This window comes from Bufo gargarizans, chromosome 1 (assembly GCF_014858855.1).
Source record: "Bufo gargarizans isolate SCDJY-AF-19 chromosome 1, ASM1485885v1, whole genome shotgun sequence".
NCBI lineage: Eukaryota > Metazoa > Chordata > Amphibia > Anura > Bufonidae > Bufo > Bufo gargarizans.
The window spans coordinates 321,635,545-321,661,699 of NC_058080.1; the positions used below are offsets into that span (position 1 = coordinate 321,635,545).

At 42.3% G+C, this 26,155-nt stretch overlaps 1 protein-coding gene across 2 annotated transcripts in view; it reads left to right on the forward strand.

Annotated features, from left to right (window-relative positions):
* Positions 1 to 25,946, forward strand: part of ARHGEF18 (Rho/Rac guanine nucleotide exchange factor 18) — a 534,361-nt gene extending 508,415 nt beyond the window's left edge. For both annotated transcript variants that reach the window (XM_044305773.1, XM_044305780.1), the window contains 7 exons: positions 5,875 to 5,945; positions 6,440 to 6,484; positions 7,216 to 7,263; positions 9,623 to 10,081; positions 13,756 to 14,092; positions 14,332 to 14,454; positions 24,589 to 25,946. In XM_044305773.1, the coding sequence (XP_044161708.1) occupies positions 5,875 to 5,945; positions 6,440 to 6,484; positions 7,216 to 7,263; positions 9,623 to 10,081; positions 13,756 to 14,092; positions 14,332 to 14,454; positions 24,589 to 24,740 (1,235 nt within the window). In that variant the 3' untranslated portion in view covers positions 24,741 to 25,946. The remainder of the gene's footprint in view (positions 1 to 5,874; positions 5,946 to 6,439; positions 6,485 to 7,215; positions 7,264 to 9,622; positions 10,082 to 13,755; positions 14,093 to 14,331; positions 14,455 to 24,588) is intronic.
* Positions 25,947 to 26,155: the final 209 nt, after the last annotated feature.

Genomic DNA, 26,155 nt, shown 5'->3' on the forward strand with positions numbered 1-26,155 from the left:
ACTTATCCAGGCCGTTCTGAGATTGTTTTTTCGTCACATATTGTACTTCATAACACTGGTAAAATGAAGTAAAAAAAATAAAAAAATTTGCACCAAAAAATACCTAATTTAACAAAAATTGGGAAAAATTTGCAAATTTCTAAGTTTGTTTCTCAACTTCTGTAATACATAGTAATACCCCTAAAAATTGTGATGACTTTACATTCCCCATATGTCTACTTCATGTTTGAATTATTTTGGGAATGATATTTTATTTTTTGGGGATGTTACAAGGCTTAGACGTTTAGAAGCAAATCTTGAAATTTTTCAGAAATTTGCAAAAACCCAATTTTTAGGGACCACTACAGCTCTGAAGTCACTTTTGCGAGGCTTATATAATAGAAACCACCCAAAAATGACCCCATTCTATAAACTACACCCCTCAAGGTATTCAAAACTGATTTTACAAACTTCGTTAACCCTTTAGGTGTTGCACAAGAGTTATTGGCAAATGGGGATGAAATTTGAGAATTTCATTTTTTTGCCTTATTTTCCATTTTAACCCATTTTTTCCACTAACAAAGCAAGGGTTAACAGCCAAACAAGACTGTATCTTTATTGCCCTGACTCTGCCGTTTACAGAAACACCCCATATGTGGCCATAACTACTGAACGGCCACACAGCGGGGCGTAGAGTGAAAGGTGCGCCATATGGTTTTTGGAAGGCAGATTTTGCTGGACTGGTTTTTTGACACCATGTCCCATTTGAAGCCCCCCCTGATGCAACCCTAGAGTAGAAACTCCATAAAAGTGACCCCATCTAAGAAACTACTCCCCTCAAGGTATTCAAAACTGATTTTACATACGTTTTTAACCCTTTAGATGTTGCACAAGATTTAATGGAAAATAGAGATACAATTTCCAAATTTCACTTTTTGGGCAGATTTTCCATTTTAATTTTTTTTTTTTCCAGTTACAAAGCAAGGGTTAACAGCCGAACAAAACTCATTATTTATGGCCCTAATTCTGTAGTTTACAGAAACACCACATATGTGGTTGTAAACTGCTGTACGGGCACACGGCAGGGCGCAGAGGGAAAGGAATGCTATACGGTTTTTGGAAGGCAGATTTTGCTGGACTGGTTTTTTTACACCATGTCCCATTTGAAGCCCCCCTGATGCACCCCTAGAGTAGAAACTCTAAAAAAGTGACCCCATTTTAGAAACTACAGGATAGGGTGGCAGTGTTGTTGGTACTAGTTTAGGGTACATATGATTTTTGGTTGCTCTATATTACACTTTTTGTGCGGCAAGGTGACAAGAAATACCTTTTTGGCACCGTTTTTTTTTTGTTATTTACAACATTCATCTGACAGGTTAGATCATTTGGTAATTTTATAGAGCAGGTTGTCACGGACGCGGCGATACCTAATATGTATACAATTTTCTTTATTTATGCAAGTTTTACACAATGATTTCATTTTTAAAACAAAAAAAGTTTTAGTTTCTCCATAGTCTAAGAGCCATAGTTTTTTCAGTTTTTGGGCGATTATCTTAAGTAGGGTCTCATTTTTTGTGGGATGAGATGACTGTTTGGCACTATTTTGGGGTGCATATGATTTTTTGATCGCTTGCTATTACACTTTTTGTGACGTAAGATGACAAAAAATTGCTTTTTTTTACACCGTTTTTTATTTTTATTTTTTTACGGTGGTCACCTGAGGGGGGTTAGGTCATGTGATATTTTTATAGAGCCTGTCTATACGGACGCGGCAATACCTAATATGTATACTTTTTTTTAATTTATGTAAGTTTTACACAATGATTTTATTTTTTAAACAAAAAAAATGTTTCAGTGTTTCCATAGTCTAAGAGCCATAGTTTTTTCAGTTTTTGGGCGATTATCTTAAGTAGGGTCTCATTTTTTGCGGGATGAGATGACTGTTTGATTGTTACAATTTTGGCGTACATGCGACTTTTTTGATCACTTTTATTACCTTTTTTTGGGAAGTAAGGTGGGCAAAATTTCAATTTCATCATAGTTTTTATTTTTATGGCGTTCACCGTTCGGGTAAAGTAACATGACCGTTTTATAGATCAGGTCGTTACGGACGCGGCGATACCAAACATGTGTAGGGAATTTTTATTTTTTTTCATTTTTTATCAGTGATAAATGTTTTTTATTTTACTTTTTTTTTCACTTTTTTTTTTTACCCAGACCCACTTGGTTCTTGAAGATCCAGTGGGTCTGATGGTCTGTATAATACAGTACGATATCTAGTACTGTACTGTATTTTACTTACACTGAACAGATTTATGTCTTTAGCCTAGATCTGTTCAGCACCATGGACAGCAGGACGCCTGAGCAGGCGTCCTGTTGCCATGGGAACCTGCGAAGTTGTGGCAGACGGGGGAAGGGTGAGGACGGGGCTTCGGGGGGCTGTCTGGGGGCGCTCTCCCTCTCCTATCGGGTGGCTGCAAAGGCACAGCAGCCCCCCGGTCGGAGAGGGAGGGAGCTCCCTGTGCTGTTTACCTTTTCCATACAGCGGACCGTACGGACCGCTGTATGGAAAGGGTTAAACGGCTGACATCGTATCAACAATGTCAGCCGTTTGTACCAGGGTGCCAGCAATGTGCTGGCACCCTGGTATACCCACTACACGCCAACTATTATTCAAGGGGAGGCGGGCGGGGGATCGCGATCCCGCCTGCCGCACCACCCGCAACCCTCCCCCTGCACCACCTGCCCACATAATATCATTCAGGGGTGCAGGGGGAGGAAAAACCATATATATTTTGGGCATTATAAAGTTTCTGATCCCCGCGGTCAGGGACCGCGGGCATCAGAAACGGCAAAAAGCGCATCAAACCGCAGGTCTGAATTGACCTGCGGTTTGTTGCGATCGCCGACGTGGGGTGGTCACGGGACCCCCCCCCCCCTCCCACCCTGTGCCTCCTTTCCTGGAAAGTAGCATTCATGGTGGCAGTCACCTCCATCAGTTGCATGTCTGAGTTGGTGGCACTTTCTTACAAACCTCCTTTTCTGGTTCTTCACCAGCATAAGGTAGTACTCTGTCCAGTGCCGCCTTACCTTTGCAAGGCAGTCTCCTCTTTTCATTTGACTTATGACATAGTTATTTTCTCTTTCTGCCCCCCTCTGTCACATCTCAGGGAATCCTGTCATCTGGACTCAATTGTGCTTTGCTCTGCCTGCCAGCTTTCATAGTTCAGATGCATTGTTCATTGTCCCAGACGGCCTGCACAAGTGTTTGGCAGCTTCTAAGAATACACTTGCCTTATTTGACTGGCCACCAATGATGCCTATGGCACTGAGGGCAGAAAACCCCCAGTTAAAGTCACTGTTCATTCTGCCAGGGCAGTGGGTACCTCTTGGGTGGTTCGTCATTGGGATTTTGCTCTTCAGGTGTGTAAGGCTGCTATGTGATCTTTTCTCCACACGAGGGTGAATACTTTTGCGTCCTCAGACGCTCCTGTGGGTCACAAGAGGTGCAGGACACAGCAGTGTGATCCTGTTTCCTCAGGTTTTTTCCTTTCCCACACTGGACTTCTTTTGAAAGTCCTGTGTAACCCAGTTACACGAGCGAGGAAAGAACATTTTGTGTTAACATTTCTTTGTCGCTGAGTTCATTGGGAGATATCACCCACGTAGTTCTTTGTGTTCTGTTTCTTATTTAGGTGGTTTGTTTCTATGATAGTTTTTTTGGTTCCAACCCGTCTCATGTTAGCTCAGTTGTTGATTTCTCCTGGATTTTCCTACTGCTTGTGTACAAACTGATTAGCTCCGTGCCTGCAGAAGGTAGAATAGCTGCTAGGAGGAGCCAACACTTCTTGGCTTAGTGTTTGCCTCCTAGTGGCAGCAATCATTTGTCCCCCAACAAACTGAGAGAGTTTTTACAGGTTTATCTCTGAATAAAAAGGAATCTAAAGTGTTATGCACCCCAAAATGGTACCTATGAAAACTAATGTTGCACCTCAAACACAGCTCCTTCAAAAAATAAAAATTATAGGTCTTGGGATGTGGCACTGCAAAAACTTTTCTTTTTGTTTTAAGGTATTTTATTGTACAAAAATAGAAAACTTAATAAAAACTATATGAAGTTTATCGCTGTAATCGTACTGACCCAGAGATTCATGTTTTTATGCTGCACAGTGAACTCTGCAAAAATGTAAAACTTAGAGGCTCTGTCAGCATGATCAACCCTATTAAACCAGGTATACTACCAGGTAGGGCTCATCCTGATTAAAACAATACCTTTCTTTTCGTTGTATTCTAAATAGCTGCAGAGTTTTTATTCATATGTGAATGAGCAAGTTGGAGTACCCGGGGGCAGGGCTGAATCCTTGGAGCACTGATTTTTTCTTCTGCACACTCCCCCCTCCCCTTGATTGACAGGGCTAGACATCAACTTGATGAGGGCAGAGCTGTGTCTTAGCATTTATGCATCATATACACCACTCACCTTACCACATTGAGAAGAGTGTATTTTTATGCTTAGAAAGCTATTATACATATTACTGGTTTATTCCCAGGCACAATTTATGATTATAAAGAAACCAGTACTATGTTTTAGCTTTAGTATGGGAAAAAAACATCCTTTATGTGGTAATGCTATAGCTTTGCGGTAAGTGATCAGCCTTGAATGTCAAGATCCTAGGTTCAAGTCCCAGGAGAGCCTTTTTTTTTTTTTTTTTTTTTTTTTTTTTTTTTATATATATATATAATAGAAACCTAAAACATATTACTGGTTTATTCCCAGGCACAACATATGAATATAAAGAAACCAGCAATATGTATTGGCTATATAAATAGAAAAAATGTATTCTCACATATGGTAAGGCTGTAGACTTATGGGTTAAATGAGGAAGAAAATAAAAACGTAAAGTCTCTCCTAAGATTTAAACATGGGATTTATATATGCAAGGCAGACCACTTTCTTCCAGGCTACAGCCTTATCATATTGAGAGTTGAGTTTTTTCTATACTAAGAAAGCTAATATAGATCACTGGTTTCATTATAATTATATATTGTGTGTATGAATAAACCAGTAATATGTACATTAGCTTTGTAATCATAGAAATACACTGTATATGGTAAGTGGTGTATATGATATGTACATACTAGGACACAGCTGCTGATGTTTAGCTATGTGAATCAAGTGGAGCGTGTAGAGCAGAGTGTTTAAAAAAAGCAGTGCTCCAAGCATTCATCCTGCTTCAACTTGCTCATTTGCACATGAATAAAAACACAGATTTCTCTGCAGCTGCTTAGCATACAGCATGATGAGCCCTACCAGGCAGTATGGTTTAATATATACACAGCAGGAAGAGAGAAGGGAGACTGCATTGTGCACGCCTTCTTTTCATCCAGCTGATCGACGTGGGTGCTGGGGGTATGGACCCCCACCAATCTGATATTGATGACCTATCCTATGGAGAGGTCATCAGTATTAAAGCCTGGAAAAGCCCTTTAACTTTCAGCAGCCTTACTGATACAGCAAACTGATGTTTGGAGATGGCTCATTGACTTCTATGGGAGAGTTTAGTTTAAATATGTGCCGGGAGGAGATGAACTGTGTCCATCATCTATAGTGAACAATAGACCTTGTGTTATTTTCCTCCAGGTTTGTATATTGTAGGTGATACATTTCACTGTAATCCTACTTGAGATGATAGTGATTACTACTAAAAAGTAATTTATACAGCAATGTGGAAACTAAAAGATTTTAGAAATTTCTGAAATATATATGAAAACAATTAAAATATATTGAAACAATACGGTCATTTTCTGATGACCCATTTCTTTTAAAAGAATGTTCTCAACTTGTTTTACTTTTGGATATCGTGCCATCTGAATATGTTGTATCTTGGTTTGCAGCTGGCAGTTTTAATCAGAGAGTCAAGGACCGACGTTCAGAAACTGAAACTCAAGACCTTGTGCATAGTGAGGTAAAACCCTTTTCTATGCACATTTGTTATTAACTCCATCAAACTTTTTATTTTATTTTTTATTTTAAAGGCTATGTACACCTTTTGGGGAATTTTTTATTATTATTGCATTGTACTAATTTTAGCTAAATACATTTTTTCAGTTGATCTTTATTTTATTTTTTTATTATTTGCCATTTTCTATGTACAGCCTTGAGATTCTCTAGTAGCAAGCTCTGTATTTCTACTGAAAGTACAATTCTCACAGCCCTTTATGACAGAACAGTTGAATATTTTTAATAAAGACCAATTGATTTTATTTTGGCCAAAAATGAGTAAAATACAATCGTAAAAAATAGTTGCCTCCAAAGGTCTACATAGCCTTTAAATGTGTTTAAAACTTCAAGTCACATTGTTTCTTTGCTGTATATTTGCAATGTTGTGAGCAGTTACATGCTCCAGTGAACATAACATCTTCAAAAATTAACATAACATTTTTCTTCTTTTTTTTACAGCCTGATATGCCCATGTTAGAAAATCAGAACCCCTCAGAGACTGAGGTAATACGTTTGTTCATACCAATAATGCATACAACACTTGGATGGACTTCCGATTTATAAACTAACTGGAAGAAACACTGTGACTGGAAAATAGATTGAAAAGTAGTGATGAAGAATTAATACCTAAAGGTGCCAATACACATTGGGTAACAGAATACATAAACTATCTAATGTGTATTGGGGTGTCTCAATTCTCCCCTGAGATTGGAGGAGAGAAGGATTTGGCATGTTGAATTTCAGCATGCATCCTTGGAAGATAAGCAAATGCCAGAGGCTTATTCCCCTCTTCCCATTAGCCTAGCTTTCAAACAGTAGGATTTGGGGGATGCTATATCTCCGCTAGCTACCTTACATCTGGTGGCATTAGAGGCAGAGCTTGCTAAGAGCGCATTTGCGTACCCTCTTCCAAGCAGCATGATACATTACAAGTGCGTCTCGCCTCATTTTTTGCAATGTTTCTGGGGTGTATAATGCTGTGTGATCACTGGATGGACTGCTATACAGCTATGTGCTAAAGACCTTTGGAAGAGAGGAGAACACTGGTTTCATTCATTGACTATTGGAGCACAAAGTGTAGACTCCGATGTTTGTGCAGTCATATTGTTTATCAGGTACATCTTTCTAGGTGAAACGAATGTGTCAGAGATGCAAATTGTTTGATTTATGATAACTATGTATAGAAGGTAACTTCTGCTTTCTTAATCTGATGAGCAGTATTATTTTGTTTGCAGATAATTGTGAAGGTGCAGACACTGATAAAAATGCTGTATAGCCTGCAGGTGAGTTACGTTTCATTGAAAGGAAGTCTGTCAGCACAATTCGCACTACTAAACCGCTAAGGGTACTTTCACACTAGCGTTTTTCTTTTCCGGCGCTGAGTTCCGTCCTAGGGGCTCAAATCCGGAAAAGAACTGATCAGTTTTATCCCCATGCGTTCTGAATGGAGAGTAATCCGTTCAGGATGTCTTCAGTTCAATCTTTTTGACTGATCAGGCTTTTCAGAAAACCGTAGCGTGCTGTATTTTTACCTCCGGCCAAAAATCCCGAACACTTTGACTGAACGCCGGATCAGGCTTTTTTCCCATTGACTTGCATTAACGCTGGATCCGGCGCCGTGTGTTCAGTCAAACCGGATCTGGCTTTTGCATTTTAAACCCGAAAAATTTGAAAAAAAAAGGTTAAAGTCCATAAATGCCGGATCCGTTTTTTCAATGCATTTTTTCATTGTGATCAAAATCCTGATCAGGATTCAAATGTAATCAGTTTTCACACTTTTTTTCCGGATCCGGCGGGAAGTTCCGGTGTCTGAATTGAACGCCGGATTTAAACAACGCTAGTGTGAAAGTAGCCTAACGCTGTTGGATAGGTTATATCAAAATCAAGGCAAGAATACATATAGTGGTGTTCATAGCAGCAGCATAACCGTGCAAGCAAGTTTCTGCATTGCCAAGCCAGAGAAGTGCCCTGGCTTTGTGTCAGTAATTTCTGGACACCCCCTCCCCTTTTGAATTGACTGATGGGTGGTGGTCCTATATGGCATATCCAGTGTCTTTAGTGGTTTAGTCGTGATAAATGTGCCCACAGACTTAATTTTTTTTTTTTTATGAAGTAGGAATGTTTTTTGAATTTTTAGGTTGATGTTAAAGTTTATAGTCACGTTACCTTACATATACTGTATTTGGGAATCATTTTACAACTATTCTCTAATAAACCATTTTCAAATCACTCCCTTTACAAGCAGCTTCTATTATCTTTAACTTCAAGTGTGCCTCCAATTTCATAATGATATCAAACAAATGGTCACACTATAATGTGTATATCAGGACAATAAGCGTATGCTTCTATCTTTCTAGATGGTAACAGCTGATTACCAATTCATTTTTTCTGTTCTTTAGCTACTTGCTCTAAATCTTCCACAGAACCATAGCCAGGGGCACTTATTCAAAAAGCTGCCTGGGGACAGTTCCCTTGCTTCCCATGGTGCCCACGATTCTCTTAGGCCTCATGCACGCGACCGCACCGTGTGGTCCACAAATTGTGGATCCCACCGTGTGCGTTCTGCAATTTGTCTTATTAGCTTTAGACTACACAACACTGTTTTGCCAGGGATAGAAAGAGCATGCTGCTATAGCTGTGTCCAGCCATCAGGAGTGCACAGAAAATTTGCTGCTTGATGGTGAGAGGAAGGTTTAAGGGAGGGTTTGAGATACTTAAGGTAAATGGGAATGTTTTCCGGCCTGAGAAGAGCAATTAAATAGGTCAAATTCACACTTCAATCATTTGGTCAGTGATTTACATCAGTGATTCAAAACCAATAGTGAAGCCTCCACAGAGATGAGGTGTAAGGGAAAGAGCTGCACCTGTTCCGTGGTTTTGACTCGCATCAGGTTTTGGCTCCCAATTAAGGATGAGCGAAATTCTGTTTTTAAGTTTGGGTTATCTAAGAATTCAGTTATGGATTCTGTTGCCACGGATCATAAGTTGTGGTCTATGGTAGCGGAGTCCATAACAGAATTCTTAGATAATCCGAGCTTCAAAACAGAAGTTCGCTCAACACTACTCGCAATAACTGATGGAAATAACTGACCAAATAACTGAAGTGTGAAATTGGTCTCAGTTTATTTTACTGATGAGCTATCCTTTGGCTAGGTCATCCAGTATCTGATTGGTGGGGGTCAGACTCCTAGGATCCCCAACGATCAGCCATTTGAGAAGGCATCGGCGCTCACAGTAGCACCACTGCCTTTTCTCTGCTCATCAAGTACAGAACTGCACATTGTATAGCGGCTGTGCTTGGTATCACAGCTCAGCCCCATTCACTTCAGTGGGGCTGAGTTTTGCCTAAGCTATGTGACCGATGAATGTGACATCACATGGCCTAGACAAAGCTGGAGAAGGCCATGGCTCCACTGTGAGAGCTGGTGCCTTTTCAAACAGCTGATCGATAGTGGCCACGGATGTCGTACCCCCACTGATCATATATTGATTACCCTTCCAGAGGATAGGTCATCAGTAAAAAAAACTTGGAACACCCCTTTAAATAATTATAATTGAAGATACAATTTAACTTGTGATCTGCATATTATAAATAAAGATATACAAACAAGCAACAATTCTCTGTGCTGTTCTAATTTTTAGGCCTTGATAGCGCAGCAGGACAGCTTCATAGAGGTGCAGCGAGAACGGGAAAAACAATTCCGACAGCAGTCCAGGGGAAATTGGTTGCTTGAGCAGGAGAAGCAACGAAACTTTGAAAAACAGAGGGAGGAGTTCGCTAATGTGCAGAAACTACAAGACCAGCTGAAACAGGAAAGACAACGTTGGGAGCGTGAAAAGAATAGACATCAAAAAGGCATGGAAGCTACTGAGATGATGCTAAGGCAAAGAGAGGAGACCTCGCGCATTGAAATGGAAAAGTTGAAGCAGGAACGGATAGAACTAGAAGCACAGAGAGAAGCCTATCAGCATGATTTGGAGAGGTTGCGTGAAGCTCAAAAAGCAGTGGGGAAGGATAGAGAGCGTTTGGAGCAGTTGAAGAAAATAAAGAAGCCAGTCACTGCAGGATCATTTACTCCCGACCTGGTGCAGGTTACACTAGTACGTATTTCCTTACAAAATTAATGAGCTAAGTATACATTTTTCAATGGCATCATTTTCAGATCCAAACTCATTTCGGTGAACTGTTGAATTGCAGCTCTATAGTTCTCCACTTCACCATAGTTTTGTGTTAGGGTGCTTGTCCTGCACCTTGTCATATACAGGTCCTTCTCAAAAAATTAGCATATTGTGATAAAGTTCATTATTTTCTGTAATGTACTGATAAACATTAGACTTTCATATATGTTAGATTCATTACACACCAACTGAAGTAGTTCAAGCCTTTTATTGTTTTAATATTGATGATTTTGGCATACAGCTCATGAAAACTCAAATTTCCTATCTCAAAAAATTAGCATATTTCATCCGACCAATTAAAGAAAAGTGTTTTTAATACAAAAAAAGTCAACCTTCAAATAATGATGTTCAGTTATGCACTCAATACTTGGTCGGGAATCCTTTAGCAGAAATGACTGCTTCAATGCGGCGTGGCATGGAGGCAATCAGCCTGTGGCACTGCTGAGGTGTTATGGAGGCCCAGGATGCTTCGATAGCGGCCTTAAGCTCATCCAGAGTGTTGGGTCTTGCATCTCTCAACTTTCTCTTCCCAATATCCCACAGATTCTCTATGGGGTTCAGGTCAGGAGAGTTGGCAGGCCAATTGAGCACAGTAATACCATGGTCCATAAACCATTTACCAGTGGTTTTGGCACTGTGAGCAGGTGCCAGGTCGTGCTGAAAAAGGAAATCTTCATCTCCAAAATCTCCTGATAGCTAGCTGCATTGACCCTGCCCTTGATAAAACACAGTGGACCAACACCAGCAGCTGACATGGCACCCCAGACCATCACTGACTGTGGGTACTTGACACTGGACTTCAGGCATTTTGGCATTTCCCTCTCCCCAGTCTTCCTCCAGACTCTGGCACCTTGATTTCCGAATGACATGCAAAATTTGCTTTCATCCGAAAAAAGTACTTTGGACCACTGAGCAACAGTCCAGCGCTGCTTCTCTGTAGCCCAGGTCAGGCGCTTCTGCCGCTGTTTCTGGTTCAAAAGTGGCTTGACCTGGGGAATGTGGCACCTGTAGCCCATTTCCTGCACACGCCTGTACACGGTGGCTCTGGATGTTTCTACTCCAGACTCAGTCCACTGCTTCCGCAGGTCCCCCAAGGTCTGGAATCGGTCCTTCTCCACAATCTTCCTCAGGGTCCGGTCACCTCTTCTCGTTGTGCAGCGTTTTCTGCCACACTTTTTCCTTCCCACAGACTTCCCACTGAGGTGCCTTGATACAGCACTCTGGGAACAGCCTATTCGTTCAGAAATTTCTTTCTGTGTCTTACCCTCTTGCTTGAGGGTGTCAATGATGGCCTTCTGGACAGCAGTCAGGTCGGCAGTCTTACCCATGATTGCGGTTTTGAGTAATGAACCAGGCTGGGAGTTTTTAAAAGCCTCAGGAATCTTTTGCAGGTGTTTAGAGTTAATTAGTTGATTCAGATGATTAGGTTAAGGCCTCTTTCACACTACAGTATGTTGAATTCAGTGTTTTGCGTTCCGTTTTTCACGGATCCGTTGTTCCGTTTTTTGCTTCCGTTGTGGTTCCGTTTCCGTTCCGTTGTTCCGTTCCGTTTTTCCGTATGGCATATACAGTATACAGTAATTTCATATTAAAAATTGGGCTGGGCATAACATTTTCAATAGATGGTTCCGCAAAAAACGGAACGGAAACGGAAGACATACGGATGCATTTCCGTATGTGTTCCATTTTTTTTGCGGACCCATTGACTTGAATGGAGCCACGGACTGTGATTTGCGGCCAAATATAGGACATGTTCTATCTTTTCAACGGAACGGAAAAACGGAAATACGGAAACGGAATGCATACGGAACACATTCCGTTTTTTTGCGGAACCATTGAAATTAATGGTTCCGTATACGGACCGTATACGGAACGCAAAAAACGGACCGTATACGGAACGCAAAAAACTGTAGTGTGAAAGAGGCCTTAATAGCGCGTTTAGAGAACCTTTTCATGATATGCTAATTTTTAGAGATAGGAATTTTGGGTTTTCATGAGCTGTATGCCAAAATCATCAATATTAAAACAATAAAAGGCTTGAACTACTTCAGTTGGTGTGTAATGAATCTAACATATATGAAAGTCTAATGTTTATCAGTACATTACAGAAAATAATGAACTTTATCACAATATGCTAATTTTTTGAGAAGGACCTGTATATAGTAACAGTGTTGTGGTCATGCAGCACTTTTTTTTGTGTGTCTTTTATAGCAACTCGTATCCCTGTTTAGGGTTGGCAGACATGGTGGCAACCAACATTACATTGTGTAACGAAAGCACTATACACGCCGAAAGCACAGCAAAATGGGAAATTGCCATTTCCTTTGTGTGCACTTTGGGGTGATTTATGATAAATAAGCCACTTTTTGGCATACTTTTATTACAGATTTGGTTGCAAAGGGGATTTGCAGCCAAATCGGCCACTTTTTCCCGCTCATGCCACTTTTCCGAGGTGGCGGAAAGAAGGTGGTGGGCCGTCCTGTCTCATTTATCATTTTTGACAACTATTTTTGGCAAGGGAGCTGGCATAGATTTAAAGTGTAACTGTCATTCTATTTTTCTTTATGCAATGTATAGGGGCAGTGACACTTGCGTACTTTAAAGGGGTTCTGCACTTTCAATTAACTGATGATCTATCCTCTGGATAGATCATCAGCTTCTGATCGGCGGGGGTCTGACACCCGGCACCCCCGCCGATCAGCTGTTTGAGAAGGCAGCGGCGCTCCAGCAGCGCCGCGGCCTTCTCACTGTTTACCGCCGGGCCGCCCGCCCACTGACGTCACGACTTGTATCAACTAGAGTGGGCGCGGCTAAGCTCCGTTCAAGTGAACAGAGCTCAGCCGCGCCCACTGTAGTTGATACAAGTCGTGACGTCAGTGGGCGGGCGGCCCGGCGGTAAACAGTGAGAAGGCCGCGGCGCTTCTGGAGCGCCGCTGCCTTCTCAAACAGCTGATCGGCGGGGGTCCCAGGTGTCGGACCCCGGCCGATCAGAAGCTGATGATCTATCCAGAGGATAGATCATCAGTTAATTGAAAGTGCAGAACCCCTTTAAGTATGGAAATCATACATTTCTATTAGAGAAATAGCGATAAAATGGCCCATTTTGAGGCTTAGTAACGCTCCTCTGTCTTCTGTTTACATAACACAGTCAGTGTTAGCAGGTCTCCACTGTTATGTAAACAGAACAAATAGGAGCTTTACGAAGGCACAAAATGGGCTACTTTTCAGTAATTAAAGTATATTACAAAATTGGTCAGTATCACTCCTCCGACAAATTACAAAAATAAAAATAGAATGGCAGTTACACTTTAAGCAAGTCGCACAGCCAGCGCCTAAGTTATGTGGAGGCCGGCACCTAAACAAAACTTAGGCACATCAAGTGCCAGCGCAGGGTTATTATGGTCTAAAACACCTGTCTTAATAAATGACCCCATATGTGAATATCAAAACGGCAGGAGCATACGCTATACAGCACCATGTAGTGCCATGACACCTCAGTTACAATGCACCCTGCACAAACTAGGTCACAATATTTCTACTTGATGGCTATAATATGATCCTAAAACATGCCAGTGCTTTCATGATTTTTTTTTTAGGGTTTAGCCCATTCTGCAAGTTTTAATGGAGAAGGAATGCAGAACTTAGAAGGAGCTGGTCATCTGGGTATGAAACCTTCAGCCAAAACCAGTGCATCTGTGTCAGCTGCTGACTACCTGGAGAGGCCTGAGGTCACGCGTCGGGACAGTAACTCCATGGAATCAAGACCAGCATTGAAAAATGATGTGCCTATTCATTTGTTAAGTGCCACTAATCAGATCCAGAAGCCCTCATTACTCACAAAGCAGCAGATACCTACAAAGCTGGCGACACTGACAAAAAGTGGGAGGGACAAGTCTGGTAGAGGAAAAGCTTCTCATCGGACTGAGAGTTCAGGTCAGTGGGAAACAGACTGCCACTATTCTTCTGTTCCATAGGCACAGTACTTTTTTGGCTTTCTAGATTAATAGAACTCGGAAGGGGAGATATGATCAATCCACTTGATCAAACCCAGGTAGTTCTTAGATCTTTTCATATGATATCTATATTTCATCACAACTTTTGTTATGATTTTTCAATTTTAGTTTTGAAATTTCCATCACTGCATTCAGTATAAATGTTATTGTCTACATCAGCATCCATAGGTCACAGGCCCCTTATTCCATCCAGAACTTCTGAGAAGGATGACAGTACTGCGAAGGCTCGAAGAGCAGCTAGTCCGGGTCTGGTTGGCAGTCAAGTAGCATTCTTTCAGCAAGGTAAGCTGTGTGGGACTGTGGATAGGTCCTCAATATCAAATGGGGTGGGGGTCTGACACCTGCCACCCCCAGTGACCAACTGCTTGTCACTGGAAACATAATAGAGGACAGAGCCAGAAGCTGAAGGTCAATTGCCATGCCGGCATACTGCAGTTCAGCATCTAGTTACAACGCCTGCTGCAAAAAACTGATAAGTGACAAGGTTCTTGATGCTTTTACATTAATAAATGTGTCAGGCTTGTTACTGGTCACAATTCTCTGTAAACCCCACTGAGGCTGAGTGCCTCTAACAGACTTAACAGACTCATACCTTCTTTCCTTCTTTTTTACTGACCATAAACCAAGCAAAAAAAAAAATAATAATAATAATTAATATATATATATATATATATATATATATATATATATATATATATATATATATATATATATATATACACATACACATACACATACACATACACATACACACACACACACACACATTACACCAACCCTGCTACACCAATAACTGATTAGAAGGGTTTGCCACTTTCTAGTTAAATTTTCTTCCATAAACTGCATACTGGCATAGGAAATGCTGGTACACTTTATTATTTACTGAAGCTCCTTGCTGCCTATTGTGTAGATGCACGAAATGTTATCACTGGAAAATGCGTAAATGGTGGTTGTATAAAGAATTATATGTCACAGAAGTCAACCACCTAAGGACAGATAGGGCAGGCACGGGGACAGAGTGCTCTCACCATCTGGGTGCATCTCTGGGCTGAGCATAAGTAAGGGATACCCTAGGGTTATACTAGGGACCCTTCTGGCCTGCCCTGCTCGCTGCCACACCATCTTCTCTACTGTCCTGAGTTAGCCCTATGTTGCTTGTTTGTTTGTTTGTTTGTTTGTCTTTTTCTATTGTCCACACGTGAGGGATTTATGGTAATTTTTAATATACTCTATTAAAAGCTATATTTTAGGTGGTTGACTTATGTGACATATATTGTGTAGATGCAACAGATTTCCTGTATCTACGCATGCGCTGAATGATTTTAATGGCCTCCACAGAAGAGGACGCAGCCTGCAAGGTGGTCATGTGAGTAAATGTAGAAGCAATGACCACCACATCCAGTGTTTACTTATGTAACCTTGGGCAGTAGAAACTTTGGTAAGCAGTAAGGAGTTTTAGTGTTTCCTATGCCAGTACACATTGGCCGCTTTCTGAAATTTCATATACTAATCACTTTAGGCTTTGCTATGCATTTAACTGACCTGAAGACATTCCCTTAAACGGGTTGTCCGGGTTCAGAGCTGAACCTGAACATAAATCCTTCTTCCCTCATTCAGCATTTCATGCTCTGATGCTCCCCCTTGCTCTGTGCTGAATCGCACAGGGCAAGGGCTTTTTCTTTAGATCTGGTGATGTACTGGGTCTCACTATGGGTATGCTAGGCTTAACTTCTGCCTAGCGGTGATCCTGGTGATGTCACCAGCACTAATGGGTGGTCTTTAGCACTGCCTCAGCCTGTAAAAACAGGCTTAGGCAGCGCTACAGACCACCCGTTAGTGCTGGAGAAGTCACCGGGATCACTGCTAGGTGGATAAGTAGTGAGAATGTTAAAAAAAAAAAAAAAAAAAAAAAAAACAGCCTTTGCCCTGTGCGATTCAGTGCAGGGCAAGGGGCAGCATGAAATGCTCCAATACTCCACTTATTGGTGCTGAACAAGGGAAGAAGGGTTTATGTTGAGGTTCAGCTCTGAAGTCGGACAACCCCTTTTAAAAAGAACCTGTATCCTCTCCTGTCATGTCTGTTTTGGCAGTTACTTGCATCCCCCTTGTAATAAGAATTCTGGAGCAATGTGCCATTCCTTTATTATTCTTGATTATTCTAGATCTGTATTACCAGTTGGGAGTTTGTCCCTGCACAGTCTGACATTATCCATTGAGGGCTGCCAGTGTCGGCCTGTGCAGGGACACACACCCAGGTTGTAACAGACAGCTGCACCTTCATTTCAAACTGCCGGCAATTCTTTCTGCCACAGCTTTCACTTTTAGTGTATCTGCAGTCTATTCCTTACCCGTTTTCTCAGAGAGCAGCTCTGACAGCTTGATCTGTAGCCATGATCTCTGAACTCCTTACAGCTCATAGACACTGTAAACTGTAATTAGTGTTTACTATGGGAGGTAAAACCTGCCAAAATTAAATTTAAAAATCTAAAATTATAATTAAAATAACGTTTTAACATTTTAATTTTATCTAGGGTCTGCAAAATGCATGCCAAAATGTATTTTCCAACTTCAGTGTGGGTCTTAAGTGTCAAAATTAAATGCAAAAATAAATAACTTTTTTCATTTTAAATTTCCACTTTGTCAATTAATTTTCCTCATCCTATAGTGCAGGCACGCTCTACCTGCGGCCCTCCAGCTGTTGTAAAACTACAACTCCCACAACGCCCTGCTGTAGGCCGATAGCTGTAGGCTGTTCGGGCATGCTGGGAGTTGTAGTTTTGCAACACCTGGAGGGCTGCAGGTTGAGAATGCCTTTTCATGTCAAAATCATAAATCAAATGAAAACACCATGAAAATGGTAGACTGAGATTTCAATTTCATCTCTTGCAGGCATTTTCTCTGCCAAAACTCAAATAAAAAAGAGCCCATTAGAATTTTCATTTTAATGTTGTACTAACATTCAGATTCATTTAGAATGAACAACAGTGGGCATGGGGCAGCATGCAAAATGTTTTTTAATTCCTGACTGAACAGACAGTGACGCTATGTCCACTAGAGCGCGCTGTGCTTCTCCACATTTCCAACAGCTAACACAGGATAAAGTTTATCATTCCAACAGATGGCGCTGTGACAGTGAAATCTTAGTAGTGTGCCGAATGCATAGGATAAGATTATGAGTCTAATAGATGGTGCCCTCTTTTTGAGGAGTTAATTATAATAGGATTATGATTATATCATCAACTATGCTGCCCTGTTAACCCCCTAGATGCCGTGGTGCCTAATCACCTGCAGCATCTATGGGGTTAATCCGCTTTGCCATACTTGAGTGAGGACGTGGTGGACGTTGCTCCAGAATAGTGCCAAGAAGCTTAAATAGTCGCAAATTATGGTACACATGTCATGCGCCATAATCGGTGACTTTTTTTACATCAGTAAATTTTACATTAGTAAATGTCCTCCATTGTGTCTGTGTGACCAAAAATCTGGGTGCATGACTTGCAGAAATGCGGAGCATCCTTGGCATCACTGTGCTGATTGCTGGGAGAGTTCAGACCCCCATGATCATTATTTATGGCCTACAATAGCGCTCGGCAACCTTCAGCCAGGGGTATAACTATAGGAGGTGTAGAGGTAGTAGTCGCTACAGGGCCCAGGAGCCTGAGGGAGTCCAAAGACTCCTGTGCCGCTTAAGAAGACACTGGTATTATACAAAGTACATGCTGGTTAAGTCCCTCCTCTGGTTGAAGAGAAGGGGCTAGGTCAAAAATTCGGCATGGGGGGTAGGTGTTGCCGTTTAGATTTTTGCCTCTGGCACCGCAAAAGCTATGTGCTTCCCTGCTACAAAACACTGAGGTAAGGGAGGGGGCCCAAGCTGAACTCTTGCATCGGGGCCCATGAGCCTTTAGCTATGCCACTGCCTTTGGCACTCCTCCAGCTGCTGTGAAACTACAACTCCCAGCATGCACATTTACTCAGATGGTCTTGTAAGGACTCATGCACACGTCCATATGTATTTTGTGGTCCGCAAAAAATACGGATGACAAAACGGAACAGCTGGCCCCTAATAGAACAGCATTATCCTTGTCTGTAATGCGGAGAATAATAGGACATGTTCTATTCTTTTTGCGGAACGGAGATATGGACATGGAATGCACACAGAGTACTTCAGTTTTTTTTTTTTTTTTGCGGACACATCGATATGAATGGTTCCGCATACGGTCCGCAAAAAAACCCGGAACCGACACGGAAAGAAAATACGTTCGTATGCATGAGCCCTAACTCCCATAGATGTAAAAGGAGGATTCTGAGATTTGTAGTTTCAGTGAAGTTCTGACAAAGTACCAGGTGAGGGTCCGTCGTTTTGCAAATCTGCCGCAGTAAAATACACAGCAAATCATGCCACTGAATTAAAATCCGCACTGCAGTCCAATTTGTGCAGTGAATATTGTTTGTAACATGTGATTGAGACCCCTTAAAATCATATCCACTTTGCTGGCACGTAAACGCTGTGGACCTGCCACCATATACTTGTGTGCAGCGAGTCTACAGCGTTTATTTCCAGTGTGACATGATGTACCCTAATATTTCCATGTAGCTATAGGATGGGCCCCAGAATAAGTTCTTCTGGTGGGCCCTAGGCAACAATGACCCCAGGCACCAGGTGAATTCACCTGGCTTCTGGAGCTCCTGCACTAAATTCTATCTGCGTCCACTGGACGCAAATACAATTGAAAATCTGGCAGCTCCAGCGGAAGAAGGGAACTATTGGTTCCCTGTCCCTCCATTCTGGGCGCTTCTCTGTGACGTCGATCATGTCATCGCACCACCTGTGACGTTTACTGATCCAAACTGTAATGTTGACCCCTTACCCTAAGGCCTCATGCACACGACCGTTGTGTACACCCGTGGCTGTTGTTCCATTTTCCGTGATTTTCTGCGGACCCATTGACTTTCAATGGGTCCGTTGAAAACTCGGAAAATGCACCGTTTGTCATCCGCCTCCGTGATCCGTGTATCCTGACCGTCAAAAAAATAAGACCTGTCCTATTTTTTTGACGGACAACGGTTCACGGACCCATTGAAGTCAATGGGTCAGTGAAAGAACACGGATGCACACAAGATTGGCATCCGCGTCCATGATCCGTGGCCGTAGGTTGCTTTCATACAGACTGATCCGAAGACCCGTCTGCATAAAAGCTTTTTCAGAGCTGAGTTTTCACTTCGTGAAAACTCAGATCCAACAGTATATTCTAACACAGAGGCGTTCCCATGGTGATGGGGACGCTTCTAGTTAGTATATACTACGAACTGTGTACATGACTGGCAGCACCCGATCTCTTAGCACCTGAAGGGGTTATTTGTACGTATCATAGCCCCCTGTAAGAGATCGGGTGCTCCCTGGGGGCAGACCCCCCTCCCTCCCCAGTTTTAATGTCATTGGCCAGTGCGGCCGCCGATTTCCCCCTCTATTGTATTAATATCATTGGTGGCACAGTGTGCGCCCCCCCCCCCTCTATTGTATTATCATTGGTGGCACAGTGTGCGCCCCCCCCCCCCCCCCTCTATTGTATTATCATTGGTGGCCAGTGTGCGGCCCCCCCTTCCTCCCTCTATTGTATTAATATCATTGGTGGCACAGTGTGCGGCCCCCCTCCCTCTATTGTATTAATATCATTGGTGGCACAGTGTGCGGTCCCCCCCTCCCTCTATTGTATTACTATCATTGGTGGCCAGTGTGCGGCCTCTCCCTGCCCCGATCATTGGTGGCAGCGGTGAGTTCCGATCGGAGTCCTAGTTTCCTGTGCGGCACATTGCTTAATGATCTGTCACTTACCAGTAGGAGGAGCTCCCGGCCGGTCACAGACAGCGCAGCAGGTAAGTATGATGCTTCTAACATTGCTAAGTTACCATGGCAACCAGGACTTCAGTAGCGTCCTGGTTGCCATGGTTACCGATCGGAGCCCCAGCGATTAAACTGGGACTCCGATCGGAACTCGCCGCTGCCACCAATGATCGGGGGGGGGGGGGGGGGGGTTGGGCGCACACTGGCCACCAATGATAGTAATGCAATAGAGGGAGGGAGGGGGGGGCGCACACTGCCACCAATGATATTAATGCAATAGAGGGAGGGAGGGGGGGCCGCACACTGTGCCACCAATGATAATACAATAGAGGGGGGCCGCACACTGTGCCACCAATGATAGTAATACAATAGAGGGAGGGAGGGGGGGGGCCGCACACTGTGCCACCAATGATAATACAATAGAGGGAGGGAGGGAGGGCAGGTTAAATGATATTCAAACTGGGGAGGGAGGGGGGATCTGCCCCCTGCTGCCTGGCAGCCCCTTTTCTCTTACAGGGGGCTATGGTACGCACAATTAACCCCTTTAGGTGCCGCACCTGAGGGGTTAATTGTGCTGATCACAGACCCCTGTAAGAGATCGGGGGCTGCCAGGCAGCAAGGGGCAGTCATGTACACACTTGTTAGTATATTCTAACTTGAAGCGTCCCCATCACCATGGGAACGCCTCTGTGTTAGAATATACTGTCGGATCTGAGTTTCACGATCTAACTCATATCCGACAGTATATTCTAACATAGAGGCGTTCCCATGGTGATGAGAAAACTCCGATCCGATGGTATAATAGGGACTCCTGACTTTTACATTAAAGGGAACCTGTCACCCAAAAATCGCCTATTAAGCTGTTTACAGTACCTTATAGTGCTGTATACTCGGTTCTTGATGCACTTTTTGTTTGTTTTCCCGCATGTCTGCTCATTCAGAAATCGTAGTTATATTCAGCTGCTGCCCCGTGCTGCAAGTCAGGCTTGAAGTCACGGGGGCAGCGGCCTCGGCGTCTTACATGGCCCTCTCCCCGCCCCCTGCCTCTGTTACTGACAGCCGAACTCCGAATCCGGGACCGCGCTCAACGGCCGCATGCGCAGTAAAGGGCGGCAGGAGCGCGGTCCCGGCTGCCGCGCGTACTACGCGCCGTCTTACTTTCGCCGCACTGCGCATGCGCCCGACATCCTGTATCAAACGCGCCCGCGCCCAGATGCCGGGCGCGGGCGCGTTTGATACAGGATGTCGGGCGCATGCGCAGTGCGGCGAAAGTAAGACGGCGCGTAGTACGCGCGGCAGCCGGGACCGCGCTCCTGCCGCCCTTTACTGCGCATGCGGCCGTTGAGCGCGGTCCCGGATTCGGAGTTCGGCTGTCAGTAACAGAGGCAGGGGGCGGGGAGAGGGCCATGTAAGACGCCGAGGCCGCTGCCCCCGTGACTTCAAGCCTGACTTGCAGCACGGGGCAGCAGCTGAATATAACTACGATTTCTGAATGAGCAGACATGCGGGAAAACAAACAAAAAGTGCATCAAGAACCGAGTATACAGCACTATAAGGTACTGTAAACAGCTTAATAGGCGATTTTTGGGTGACAGGTTCCCTTTAAAAGTCAATGGGGGACGGATCAGTTTGCAATTGCACCATATTGTGTCAACGTCAAACGGATCCGTCCCTATTGACTTGCATTGTAAGTCAGGACGGATCCGTTTGGGTCCACACGGCCAGGCGGACACCAAAACGATTTTTTTCTTCATGTCCGTGGATCCTCCAAAAATCAAGGAAGACCCACGGAAGAAAAAACCGACACGGATCACGGACCTACGGACCTCGTTTTTGCGGACCTTAAAAAAATAAAAACGGTCGTGTGCATGAGGCCTAATACTTACCCTAACTGTAATCCTAATACAGAGCCTAACTTTTAATACTAATCCGGACTCCTAACTGTAATACCAACCCTAATAATAATGGTAACTGTAATATTATTATTAATCGTAACTCTAAGGGCTCATGCACATGAACATATGTATTTTGCGGTCCGCAAAAAATACGGATGTCGTCCGTGTGCATGCTGAACGGAACAGCTGGCCCTAATAGAACAGTCCTATCCTTGTCCGTAATAGGGACATACAGAAACAGAATGCACACGGAGTAACTTAATTTTTTTATTTTTATTTTTTTATAGGATCCATTGAAATGAATGGTTCCACATGCGGTCCGCAAAAAAACAGAATGGACATGGAAAGAAAATGTTTAGTGTGCATGAGCCCTAAAACTGACCTGAACCTTAATAGCGACTAAACTCTGACACTTAGGGGTCATGCACACAAACATATGTTCTTTCCGTGTTCATTCAATGGGTCCACAAAAAAAATAATGAAGTTACTCCATGTGCATTCCGTTTCCGTATGTTCTACAAAAATATAGAACATGTCCTATTATTGTACATATTATGGACAAGAATAGGACTGTTCTATTAGAGGCCTGCTGTTCTGTTCCACAAAATACGGAATGCACGCAGACGTCATAGGTATTTTTTGCGGATCCGGTTTTTGCAGACCACAAAATACATAGTCATGTGCATAAGCCCTTAACCTAAGGACTCATGCACACAAATGTATGTATTTTATGGTCCGCAAAACACAGATCCACAAAAAATACGGATGATGTCTGTGTGACAACTGTATTGCATCCTTCCTTTTTTTTTGGGGGGGGGGGGGGGATTCTTTGTAACAATGCCTGTCCTTGTCCTCAACATGGACAAAAATAGGACATAGCTAGGCTAAAGCTGTGTAGCTGAGCGCTATTGTAGGCCATCAATACTGATCATGGGGGTCTGAACTCTCCCAGCAATCAGCACAGTGATGCCAAGGATGCTCCGCATTTCTGCAAGTCATGCACCCAGATTTTTGGTCACACAGACACAATGGAGGACATTTACTAATGTAAAATTTACTGATGTAAAAAAATATCACCGATTATGGCGCATGACATGTGTACCATAATTTGCGACTATTTAAGCTTCTTGGCACTATTCTGGAGCAACGTCCACCATGTCCTCAAGTATGGCAAAGCGGATTAACCCCATAGATGCTGCAGGTGATTAGGCACCACGGCATCTAGGGGGTTAACAGGGCAGCATAGTTGATGATATAATCATAATCCTTTTATAATTAACTCCTCAAAAAGAGGGCACCATCTATTAGACTCATAATCTTATCCTATGCATTCGGCACACTACTAAGATTTCACTGTCACAGCGCCATCTGTTGGAATGATAAACTTTATCCTGTGTTAGCTGTTGGAAATGTGGAGAAGCACAGCGCGCTCTAGTGGACATAGCGTCACTGTCTGTTCAGTACAACGTTAAAATGAAAATTCTAATGGGCTTTCTTTTTTATTTGACTTTTGGCAGGGAAAATGCCTGCAAGAGATGAAATTAAAATCTCAATCTACCATTTTCAGCTTCTACTTGGCGTTTTCATTTGATTTATGATTTTGACATGAAAAAAACCCTATAGGAAGAGGAGAATTGACAATGTGGAAATTTAAAATGAAAAAGGCTATTTATTTTTACATTTATTTTCGACACTTATAACCCACAATGGAGACGAAAAAGAAAATTCTAATGGAGAAATTGATTTTTCTTTAATTTCGGCATGCTATTTGCAGACCCTAGATGAAATTAAAATGTTATGTTATTTTGATTATAATTTTAGGTTTTTTAATTTTGGCAGGTTTTACTTCCTATAGCTAACAAGCTGTAAGTAAAATACAGGTAAAGGCTACAGGTCAAGCTGTCAGAGCTGCCATCTGACCAATCCACAGTGAAGCAGATAGTGACAGTCAGAGCCACTGAAAGGGAAAGCCATAGAGAAAAACTGTTGAACATTTTTAACAAAGACCAATCAAATAAATGATTTCAGTCCAAAATGAGTACAATGCCCCCATAGCCTTTAAAGAAAGAGGGTCGGGCAAGCGTCTTTGATGACAGTAATTTAGGTTTGGGATTGATTGAACTAATTTCAAATAACAGTATGACAGATAATACTGTATAAAGCATGCATCTGGCCATAGTGCTGCTAGACTTTAATTGTTTGCTATGGAAAAATATGATCCATCCAGTCCAGGCTATCGTATAATCCTACTATGTTAATTCACAGAAAGAAAAAAAAAAAAAAAAACAAGCAGTATTTGCCAGTTTCCCCACGTTGGAGATAGAAATCCTTCCCAGCTCCAAATCTATTAGAATAACTCCCTGGATCAACGATCCATCTCCACAACTCTAGTGACTAACTTGTGATATTGTAACTTTGAAGAAATGTATCCATGCCCTCCTAAACGTGTTTTATGATTTAACCATCATCTTGCGGTAGAGAGTTCCATATTCTCATTGCTTTTAGAGTAAAGAATCCCACTTCTTTTTTTTCTAGATGTAGAGGCTGACCTCTTGTCATGGTTATAGAGGCCTAGCTATACAAAGATCATTCAAAAGATCTCTGGACTGTCCATTCATATATTTGTACACTGTAATTTGATCACTATTGTAATTGTTCACTATTTGCTCATTTACTTAGAGCTTTCAGGACAGGATTCTACCAGTGAAATACCAACATATCCGTCAAACCTTTACCGACAAAGCAGTGGCCACCTCCTGGCACCTTCCATTCCTCCTCCAGCACCTCCCGCTGATGAAGACCCAAACAAGGAAGATGTCATCTTTTTCTAGGCTCCCTAGAAAAAAAAAAAGCATAGAGATTTTGCTGCAGTTCGTCTGGCATTGAAGATAACTTTTTGTATTTATACGTTTACCACTAAGGCCTTCTCAAGGTGTCTTGAAATAGTGAAACCGTCAAGCAGATTTTACATTGTGAAGTTTGTGACAGTCCAAAGAGTAGTAGAAATGCATTCACTAGTTGAATTGCACAATGCAATATTACTTCCTATTAGTTTGCGGACTGCTGAAGAGATGTTACTGATTCTGAATGGTGAATGTTTTTGTCACAGTGATGTCAGAGTGATGATGCAGCGGCTGCATCTATGTGTTTTAATGGAGCATCACCTGCTGGACAGGACTGCTGAACATTTCGCTGAGAAATGATGCCCTATTTTTATGTTTTCTTTTAAACCTACTTCGGCGACCACCTCTGGCATAACCAGTAACCCGTCCATAGTTGGGAAAACATGCTTGCCAATTAAATGAAGAATTGTGCTTACCCTTGTTGTGTATTTTATGCCTACAAAGGAGATACGTTTCTAGAATCATTTTTGTGATTCCAGTAAGCAGAAGTTAGATCTATTTATTTCTGATAATCTAAAGGATCAGCACCCAAGCCAGACAAGGTGACAATATAATTAGGAGCAGATTTTCCACTGGACCAGATAGTCCAGGTCTGTAATGTATGGGATAACAGGACAGTGAAATCTCAAGTGTACATAAATTTAATTAATTTTATGCCTTTGTTCCATCATTTGTAGTCTCACCACTGCCAGGTATCACCTGAATGCTAGCTCTGCGTAATGTGAACACATTGATTAGTGCCATATTTTATGAGCAGTGTTTTTTATTATGTTTTTATATTTTTAACTCTACTGGTCTACTAGCACTTTTGACAATTGCATAGCACAGATTGTATCACTATAGAGATCAGTAGGCCGTTCTATTTTTTATGACCAAGTACACAAATCCTTATAAGATGCAGGATAGGTGCATTTATTATATTTTCATACTGTTTTATCAGTGTTTCTATATCAGTTTAATTTAAAGGGAAAATACCAGTAACATTTGAGAACATTTTACACGTTTCTTGTTTTCTTTCTTCTCTGTTGTCATTGCATCACTACATGTTGCAATGTTTGTATGGTTAAAGGGAACCTGTTACCGGGATTTTGTGTATAGGGCTGAGGGCATGTGTTGCTAGATGGCCGCTAGCACATCCGCAATACCCAGTCCCCATAGCTCTGTGTGCTTTTATTGTGTAAAAAAAAAAAAATGAATACATATGCAAATTAACATGAGATGAGTCCTGTATGTGAGATGAGTCAGGAACAGGACTTATCTCAGGTTAATTTGCATATGTATCAAATCGTTTTTTTTTTACACAATAAAAGCACACAGAGCTATAGGACTGGGTATTGCAGATG